Genomic DNA, 10,426 nt, shown 5'->3' with positions numbered 1-10,426 from the left:
TTAATATAACCCTAGTTCTATAGAACCAATTCTATTCTTCTTTCAATGCACAATCATGTTTCATGTTAATCAAAAAGGTTTCTTATCATAGGAAAATACTACGCGTGGCTAGTAGTTCGAATGTGTATGGTATTTTTATAAGCTTCATCTAGGTAGTATCATATGGAAAAAAGTGCTTTGACATTTACATCTGTGATAAGAATAATCTTGAACATGGTTGATTTGTAAGGATTCGTAATAGCGATTAAATGTAATAAAATGTGTGTGAGAATGAGCGTATCTCGATCGCTTATTGCCGCTTTATCCTTCTAGATTAATGTTTCCCGGGTTATTTTGCTTGCAGTTTCGCCCATACCGGTGGGGATTTGTGTGGGAATGGGGGAGGGGGGGGGGGGGGGCACGATGTCTATGAATGCACGCGCTTTTCGGATACCTTCTTCGGTTCCTGCGATCCTGTTCCATAGAGATGAAAATTAAGCCCACTTTGCGGATCCATTTCCATGCTGCGTGGGGATGCGTCGAATTTACGCGTGAGAGTAGTTAGTGCGACTACTTACCAATAGAGGGCGCTAGCCGACGTAGTTTCTCAAACTGCCCAGATAGCGAATTCGGCCTTTAAGGCCGGGCTACATTGATCGTACTCCGTACCCAAGCGCCACAGATTAAGCTTAAACGACTGGAAAATTGAATATCCATATAAAAAAATGAAAGCTCCACAGCTTCATTGGTTTGATCAATAGATGGCGTATTACAACTCATCATTATATTTCTATCCTGTTCTTGCAATGTGTTTCGACAAGTTTCATCTTATCATGACCTATATAGCCTTATAACTTTCTGAGCAAAAATCTATGTGAATGGTCGTGTGGTCAGGTCAGATACGTAGGTATCAACACCAACGACCATAACTCAATTCTCACTTGCTTCAGTACTGGTGGTTTCCATTGGAGTTTAGTAATTAAACAATTGTATCGCCGTTCTAGTTCTAGCGATGCATAACTTCAATGCGAAACCATACAACAGTACAGAGGAAATGAGAAAGCTCTCCTCCAAGCGATGAAGCTCAACTGGTTGGGGTATCCCACCAACAGAGAGCGCCACCAGCTTTTTTGCTATTTTTAGAATGAATGAGTCGTTTGCCGTCTGCTAAACGAAGTCTTTCTATATTCCGTTTAGGTAGAGAACTTGAGTCGTTTAGAAGCCGTTTAGTGGTCGTTTAGTGGATTTGTGGCACTTGGGTAGTGTAATTTTTGTAAACGCGTACGCCATCTAGCGGCGGCGGGTTGAAGCTAGATGCTGGCATAATTTATCTGTCAAAAAACGTTTTGGGTCGAGGAGGCTATAATTTTACCCAATGATGGATAGAGAATGGAAGATGGGGAAAAATGTTGCCCAGCGCTTTGTACGAATGACGATTTGTCCAACAACAACAATTAACGACCTACTTTGTTGCAATTTATGGACGTTTATCAACATTTCCTACGGCAAACAGGTAGCCTGGTCGAAACTTGATGAGACACCAAGTATGAATAATTTTGGCACTTAAATTATACCCACATCTAGCTTGCGCTGGTCGCCGCCAGATGCGCTAGTGAATATAAAAATTACACTTGCGAGTACGATCAATGTACGATTGATCGTACTCGCAAGTATAATTTCTATTTTCACTAGCGCATCTGGCGGCGGCTGACCGAAGCATTTTGCCAAACAATTTGGAGCCGCTCCAGGAAATATGGTATTTTTCCATTTGTTTTACTTCAACTGGACTGGAAAAGCTTTGTAATTGATAGACAAACATATTGTGCAAGTATTCCAGCCGTTTTCGCATCGAAAAACGGTTAAAAAACTACTTAAATTTGAGATCCGGCACGACCATTACCCCGACGACCAAAAAAAGCTTCCACCAGCCGCCGCCAGATGCGCTAGTGAAAATCGAAATTACACTTGCGAGTACGATCAATGTAGCCCGGCCTTAATATGTTAACGTTGATTCTACTTCTTTACTTAATAACCTTTGCCCCTGTGCTAGCCTAAACCGGATTTCGCTACTTTTTATGTATCAATCCACTCTGCTCGTCGTCTTTCCGCTCGTCTTTCTCGTATGATAAGCGCCTGATAAGAGAGAGTAAGCTACAAATATGCTCACACTAGTAAGAGCGTGACAAATGGATCAACATGATCGATGAAGAGCATCGATATAGCTTCCTCCTGGTTTGGATGGAGAGGAGAACTACTAAACTTGCGAGAGCGAGACATGGTGAGAGTGTGGATCGATAGAGCTACCTCCTGATTTGGATGATCTCCTGTTACGATGCCTGGTATTTTGGTAGCCTTTCGATTGGTCGCAGCATCCCTCAAAGGTAGCGGAAGGAGTGAGAGAAAGGATACACACTTCGCTGGTCCTCTTTCCTCTCGTATGATAAGAGCATGTGATAAGCGCTTAATAAGAGAGAGGAGCTTTAGATCCTCTCACACTAGCGAGAGCGAGACATGGTGAGAGTGTGGATCGATAGAACGTCCTCCTGATTTGGATGATCTACTGTTACGATGCCTGGTATATTGGTAGCGTTTCGATTGGTCGCAGCATCCCCCAAAGGTAACGGAAGGAGAGAGAGAGAAAGGATACACACTTCGCTCGTCCTCTTTCCTCTCGTATGATAAGTCGCAGCATCCCTGAAAGGTAGCGGAAGAAGCGAGAGAGAAAAGACTGTCTTTTCAATAGTTTTTGTGTTCTTTTACCAACTAATTATTAATTAAGAAAACAACACTAATGGAATTACATTTATTGATCGCTTCAGTTATACTTTATTGAAATCAGAAAACATCATCTTGCATCATTCATACACACCGCTGTCGCCGGCTAATATAAGTGTGTTTGTGTGTGTGGCTGGTTAGTTGGGTCGGAAGAGGCTTACATTGTGATTTACGCAGTGTTAAGGGACATTTTTTTACTGACCATTAAACCGATTGTTATTCGTGAGACGAGAGTTGTGAATATTTCCTGCCTTCCACCGGACACTTGATGGTATCTTTTATGTGACATTCGGGGCTTTCATCACGCGAAACGGATTATAATCAACATGACACTAATTCGAGATTACTAATGCATCCGGAGCAAATCTTCTAGCCTAGAGTGGATGTGCAATGGGACGGGATGGGACGATGTGAAGGAGAAAGGTGCAACTGTCTTGGTTTTATTTTATAGTTTCTGGTTTTCATTTGTACGCGCGCATCTCTGTTTTGATCTCTGTTCTTGATTTCGTTTAGAAATCATATTCGCATTTGTTTTTTTTTTCTGTTCGTCGTATTGTATTATGTTCCTCCTGTTTAACGCTTTTCTGTTTTCTATTATCTTGTTAACGATTTTCTTTGACATGAGTGTTTTATAGACGCTTTCATGTCCCACCCGAAAGGCGTTTTCATTAATCATAGCGCTGTCACGCAGCAAAGAAAGTAGACCAAAACAGAAACAGAGAGAAAACATAGTTTATCAATTCAATACTTTCTCCGCTGCACTGTGAGTACGAAACCGATAATGAACAATTGCAGGATTTTCCCATAATTATTTGTTCGCTTCGCAAGAATATTTGGTTTTCCCAATTTTGTTTTGGGTTCGTCCCAAGATTTATGGAGCGTTTCCCAGATTTTATAGTTTGTATTGATTTTCAATGGGGGTGCCATTAAGTAGTATACGATTCAAAAATATGCAGGAAACGATCAATAAACCGAGAGCTAAACCTAAAAAATATGGTAAACAACCAAATATCCATAGCAAACACTGTATGTACGAGCGTATTAAAATGTGCATCCGTTCAATCGGGGTTTTGGATGACGTGTACGGGGTACAACGTTACTATTGATATTTTCGTGACAAAACCTACTTGTACAGTGAAACAATCAAACATCAAAACAGACATACATTGCTCACACAAACAAGTTTACGCGCTTTCATGCATGGACTGGACGCACACGATCGAGGGAACGGTGTTCTGATGATTCCGAGTCTTAAATTACTGGTCTTTTCGCTCGCCCCAAATGCTCTTATTGTGCTAGATTACAATATTTTTATACGTGGAAATTATATAAATTGTGTGTTTAGAATGCATTTGCTTTGTTTTGCCTTCGATTTACTTCCGTTTACGATTTTGTTGTAGTCGTTATAATGACCGTTGTTTATAATGCCACCATTTGCTATAGATTTTATCTTCTTCTTCTTCACGTTGTTACTTTTCTTACTCTATTGTTGTTCGATCCTCCTTTTTGCTTGTGTTTTTTAATGTTCATTATCGAACGGTATTTCGTTTAATTTACTTGTATGGTTTTGCTTTTGTTCTTATTTCTCTTCAATCGTTTTGTTTTTTTTTGTTTATGTATCCTATACGTCAATCAATTTTCATTGCTTGGTAACATTCTATCTGGTTCTTTGTTTACATTTTTCATTGTTGATTTCCACCTGTGTCTATGGTGTTTGTTATTGGTTATAGTATTTGTTTGTGGGATGTTGTCACTTTCACTGATTAATTTCCCCTTTTTTAATCACACCAGCAAAAAAGTGAGTTGTTGAACAAACATAATATTGGAGCGTTTGGACTGTTGGTTCAATAAATGCAATCTCAATATCGTTACAAATTCATACACACATATGCCACTGTGGAACGGTTACAGAAAACAACATTTGAACACGAGCACGGGAGCTTTCCCCATCGATCAATCGGCTGTTACTGTATGCCTTTCATGCCATGCAAAAATCAATAATGTACTCGATTTACTTGATTTTCTTCTTCTAGTGCATACGCACACTGAATATTTGTCTAGATGGTGTATGTGATTTTGTTAGACACTGTATCGCTCTTCACCTTACTTCTGTCAAGCACTGTGGTATCTCTCGCTGCTCGCTATCATCATCATCATCATCATCACACTACGAATCATTTCTATCATGTTACAGCCTATTTTGCTCTGCTTCACTACATTGACATTGCTTCACATGCAAATGATGCTGTTGTGTGAGTGTGTGTGTATGCGTGTGTGGGAGTGTGGATTATTTTGTTTACTACTGTTGTTGTGTTGTGTTATCTGTTGTTTTGTTTCTTTTGTATTTGCTCCTTCTCTATTCTTTGCCTTTTATGGTTTCTTTCGTTCGTCTGTTTGTCTACTCTTTCAATAATCACGTCTTCGTATAAGGAGTATAAAAAATATACACTTTTCTGATTCTTTTTTGTTTTGTTTGTTTCTGGGTACGTTGTTTCTCTTTGTTACGCTGCTCCGTTTTGTTTGTTCTACTTCTACTACTGCTGTTACTACTGTAGCTGCTACCCTTCACTGTGTGCTCCTTCGACGTGATTCATGTTTTCTTGTGTCTGTATGTGAGTGTTTTACGATACGATGTCTACACTGGTCTGTTGTTCGTTCTATGTGGTTCATACTCTTTCTTCTTCGTTCAACATTTATTTTCAGTTTGTTTGTTACGGTTTAGAAAGGAATCATTGGGCATCAAGCAAGACAGGAAGTTGCGTTACACGACATTTCTAACTTCACTGTAAGGAGAGATTTGCTTTATATATGTATAGTTCTTTTTATCATAGAGCTAGGAATCTTACGAAGCGCACTAAATGTACTCTCGAGAATGGTGGAAGAGGAAAAATGGTTTTTGGTTTTTGTTTCGTTTATCGTTATATTATACAACATTGTCAAAATCGAGGTTTGTTTTCTTTTTATTGTTTGTGTATCTGTATGTGTGTGTGTTACGTTCGCTACTTGCATATGATAGTATGGGATTTATACAGATGTAAGTAGTGTTGTGTGTATACTATCTTCCTGTCCGTCGGACCCGTCGGCCGAATAGCTATAGTTGGAGAAATTTGTTTATTTGTGGCTTTGCTAGTAAATATGGATAGTTGACTTTTCTCCATTTCGTAGTATAGTCTTTGAGAAGCAACAAAAATGTTGGTAGGCATTTGGTTTGCACACTTTACAGCAGGACAACGCGTACGAATGTGTAAATAGTCCTGGATTCATTGCGAAATTTACCACCCACCAACGAATGTACTGGCCGTATTTAATGAAAATCCGAAAAAGAAAAATAATTCTTGCGATGGTAAATTTTTGAAATGAATATGCTACAATTGTTGTACAAAACTTGGGTGAAAATTTCATTTTTTACATTAATAGTACAAACAAAGCGGTTTTTTTTTCTTCATAAATGTCGCTAAGAAACGGAATTCAATTTGCCTAGAACTAACCTCCTCAACTGTTTTAACTGTTGCTCAACGCGTTTTGTTTTAATATTTTACTTCAAATTTGCTTTAAAGGTTCAACTTGTTTGGACAGGCTTTACAATATAATGTTGATCCAAAACTGAACACAGAATTCCATGATTCTTTTTGCGACATGAGTCCTCTAGATTTTTGTTCGTTTTTGCGTATAATTTGTCGTTTATCTTTTTTCTTTTATCTTTTCATCCGTTTTCGTGCTAAAAGATGTATCTATTTGAGAAATTATGTTTACGTTGGTGTTTCTTTTTAAATTGTGTAATGTTTTGTTCTTGCATCAAACTATAGAAAACCATTTAATTTATTTGAGAGAAATTCAAGGAAATCTATTAATTCTCTTAGCATCACCACCATTGGAACGGTTTAAGCTTGTGGCTTTACTTGCAACGATTCTGGTGGTAAAGAAGCGATATAAAGTAGGTTTGAAATCTTGCGTTATATGAGTACGCAACTCAATAAATGTGTTGTTTTTTATAAATTTTTTGAAACCAATTTATCCCTCACCCTAGTAATTAACATGATATTGCAGCATGCGAAAAGAATATAAAGAAAGTGTTCGCTACAGTTCCAGTCGATCCCATACGGACGTGCTGAGGACTCTTGACCTCTTTTGATTCGCGCACTGGTGCGGGGAATCGACCCTTCGTCTGACTGGTCTAGCGTGACAAACACAGTAATTAATATTAGCAAGCCAATATATGGCATTTTTTAAACAAGATATTCGTTACGTCAAATGAGAAAAACAAAAACAGAAAACTATCTAACTGAATGAGGCTAGAAATCAAACGCGTATAGCTCGGTAATCAATCCAGTTACGGCTACCGGCTAGCGCGGAAACGCTGAAATGCTGAAGTTGAGTACCTCTGCAGAATAGCGAGCGTGATAGCAAGCGTGGAGGATTTGACGCTTGAAATGTTATACACATTGGACGCGGCCGCGGCGATCTCGCCTCGTGCATTTCCATCCTACCGAACGTAATACTTTGCGTTCGATCATCGTGTGCAATACAGAAGAATTAACATGTAACGGAAGGCAAAAACTAAAACGTAGAATAAAAGCAATAGATCCCATAACCATGAAACGATAATGTAATCAAGATTCACGTTGCAATAACTGCGCAGCAAAGTGATGCAAGTGTAATAAGAATATCATAGAAATATCGATCGAGGTTGCTGTAGTAGATGGACTGGTAGATTTCGTTCTGTACGGTACCGAAGGTAAACTCTGCGAAAGAGATTGTTCGTTTTCTTCCGCTCGTCCTCCTAACAGTGACGTTATGAGACAGAAGCATAGTTTCGTTCGTTTGTGTTCGCTAGAGTGAGTGCACTTTTGCTTTCAAGATGTCGTGCCCAGGATGTCGGGGTTTCCATGCGTTCGCCAGCTCGCCTTATTATGCTTTCGCCCCGGGTATCTTGCCCAGCACCTTCGATAGGTCAACCCCGGTCAGGGCATTGATGGCTGGAGGCAGCTGTCCAACGAGACGCGTCACATCGCCCGTCGTTTGATCGTTGCCACCGATCAGGACGATCTCTTCTGTCTTCGCCAATGGCGCCGCAACTTCAGCTGCGATCTGAATAAAAAAAGGAGATGGGAAATAAGTTATTTATTTATTTATTTCGACCGCGAGTGCGTACGAATTATAAAAAAAAATCCTAGTTTTAAAGCTTTGTGTAGTCAAATGGGAGTCAAATGATTCTAAATGAGAATTGAACACATTGTCTACAGTCTACACATTGTCAAGAGATGGTCGTTGTATGAGGCTAAAGTTCTTCTAGACTCATTTTGCAAAAATGTACGTTGTCTATGAGTTCTGGCTGGTGCGTAAATGGGGATATGTTTTAGCAGCTCAGGAGCGTCAGTCTGATGCTTCAACAGCTTGGCTACAAACACACTTTGTGCAACTTTTCAGCGATGTTCGGGAGATTGCAGCCCAAGCAACAAACATCGCGTGCGGTAGTCAGGCGTATTCAAATTTCCCCTTCAAGGGAGGCAACGAACGGCGACTCTAGTAAATCTACGTTGCAAAGATTCAATTTTCGCCCTATTGTTTAAGGACACCACACTACCCAGCTGATCTCAAGGATGGATCAGACTAGACATTAAACAATGTCTTTAAAAACAAAGGATTTCTAAATTCAGTAGATTGTCGGATAACGAAACCTAACATTTTATTTGCTCTGTCAATAATGTTCTCGATATGTGTCCTGAAGGTGAGTTTTTAGTCCAGTTCAATGCCACTTGATGATGGAGATTTCCATGTCATTGGTCGCACACCACACACAGAATGCGTTGATTATCTCCTGTAGTTTAATACTATCGCAACTGATTCGTACTTTACTGAAAATCCTGATGCTTTAGAAAACGAATCAGAATTTCCGATCGGAGGTAGTCAGTTTAACACAGTACCTTAGGCAGTGATTCGAGCACGATATTCATGATGGCCGCATCGCCGTACATCTTGTATACGTTGGCCTTCATACGCATCCGTTCCGCTTCCGCTTTTCCGACCTGCTCGATGGCGTACGCTTCCGCCGATCCGATCTTCTTGATGCGCTCTGCCTCGGCCCGTGCGCTTTCGACCGTTTGCGTGCGTTTGCCCTCGGCAATCGCTTGCACGCGGTAGCTCTCCGCCTCCGCCGGCAGCTTCACCGTGGCGTTCAGTTCGCAATCCTTTCGATTGATTTCCTGCGTTTCGATCTCGATCTGCTTGCGGCGCTCTACGATATCGATCTGAATTTCCTCGTTACGGATGCGCTGGCGAATTTTGGCAGCCTGCAGTTCGTACGCGAGCTGCGATTCTGCTTTCTGGGAGATACAAAAACCAGAAAAAAACAAGAGAAAATTTTAGCATCATGGTATCGATGAATGCTGCTAGAAAGAGCCTGCTAGCCTTACCGCCGTATTAATTTCCTGATCAAAGTTTGCCTTCTGCAGCTTGTACATGCGTGCGTTGTCCTCGATCTTGGTGTCGGTTGAGTACTTGACGTCCATGGCGCTCTTCTCGCACTCGGCCTCCCGTATGCCGGCGTCACGATTAGCCTCGGCAACACCCGCATCAGCGTCGCGCTTCACGCTCGCCGTCTGCGCCTTACCGAGCGACTGCAGGTACTGGACATCGTCGTACACATCCTTGATCGTAAAGGACAGTATCTCGATGCCCATCCTGCCGACGTCAGGGGCCGCGACCTCGCGCACCAGTGCCGCGAACTGGTCGCGGTCTTTGTACACCTCCTCGACTGTAAGCGTTCCTGTAATGGTAGGTAGTGGTGACAATAATGGTACGAATTATTCATCGGAAGTGTTTTGAGTTCTTGTGTACCGTTGTCTTGCGATGCATAATCTTATGCATGAATTAACAAAACTAGTGGAAACAAAATTCAAGAAGTGATGAATAGTACAATATTTTAAAATGTCAGAACAATCAAAAGTAAATGAGAAAGGATTCGGCAGTAATATTAAACCCTTCATTCTTCTTCTTCTACTTCTTTGGCACAACAACCGGTGTCGGTCAAGGCCTGCCTGTACCCACTAGTGAAGTGAGCTTGGCTTTCAGTGACTTATTATTGTTACCATAGCAGGATAGTCAGTCCTACGTATGGGGGCACGGTATATTCGGGGCTTGAACCCATGACGGGCATGTTGAAAACCCTTCATTAATTACTGAAAATAACCATAGAACTCGCTCAAAGTCAAAATAATTAACAAAAAACTTGAGAAAAAGGAAAAGCATAAAAAACTAAAGCAGAGATATGTTTGCAATAAACTAAGTATATAAAAGCTGCGAAAAAAAATTAGTGTTTATTTATGTACACATAACTTGCAGTAAAGTAGCATAATTAAAACAATGAACTAAACATCTCTCATGTCATATCCAACTGTCATATCCAACAAGAAAAGCGCATTATAATAACAATGATGAATAAGGCACAAAAAATATCACTATACTTTGTAAAATACCAACTGTTTGTCAGATCGCATAAACGATTCTATAGCTCTTAACTGCGCTCAGCTACTAACGTAGAAAAAAAATCAATGATCTAAATAAAAGAAATTACTGCCAGCAGACTAACATTGTCCTCAATTAATATGAACTTGAATGATGATCACCTTCAACAATGGTCACGTTATGCCTACATAATGAACAGAACATACTC

At 40.4% G+C, this 10,426-nt stretch overlaps 2 protein-coding genes across 12 annotated transcripts in view; one reads left to right on the top strand and one right to left on the bottom strand.

The window, feature by feature from the left end:
• The window catches only part of LOC121588634 (glucose dehydrogenase [FAD, quinone]-like), a 38,619-nt gene that overhangs the window by 12,810 nt on the left and 15,383 nt on the right, over window positions 1–10,426 (top strand). The window lies entirely within an intron of this gene.
• LOC121588642 (flotillin-2) overlaps window positions 2,777–10,426 on the bottom strand; it is a 156,287-nt gene continuing 148,637 nt past the window's right edge. For all 11 annotated transcript variants that reach the window (XM_041906798.1, XM_041906799.1, XM_041906797.1 and 8 more), the window contains 3 exons: window positions 9,168–9,520; window positions 8,679–9,077; window positions 2,777–7,842 (listed from right to left, as the gene is read on the bottom strand). In XM_041906798.1, the coding sequence (XP_041762732.1) occupies window positions 7,663–7,842; window positions 8,679–9,077; window positions 9,168–9,520 (932 nt within the window). In that variant the 3' untranslated portion in view covers window positions 2,777–7,662. The remainder of the gene's footprint in view (window positions 7,843–8,678; window positions 9,078–9,167; window positions 9,521–10,426) is intronic.

This window comes from Anopheles merus, chromosome 2R, assembly GCF_017562075.2.
Source record: "Anopheles merus strain MAF chromosome 2R, AmerM5.1, whole genome shotgun sequence".
Lineage (NCBI taxonomy): Eukaryota > Metazoa > Arthropoda > Insecta > Diptera > Culicidae > Anopheles > Anopheles merus.
Note: the sequence above shows the minus strand (reverse complement) of the source record. Positions and strands in the feature narration are given on the sequence as shown.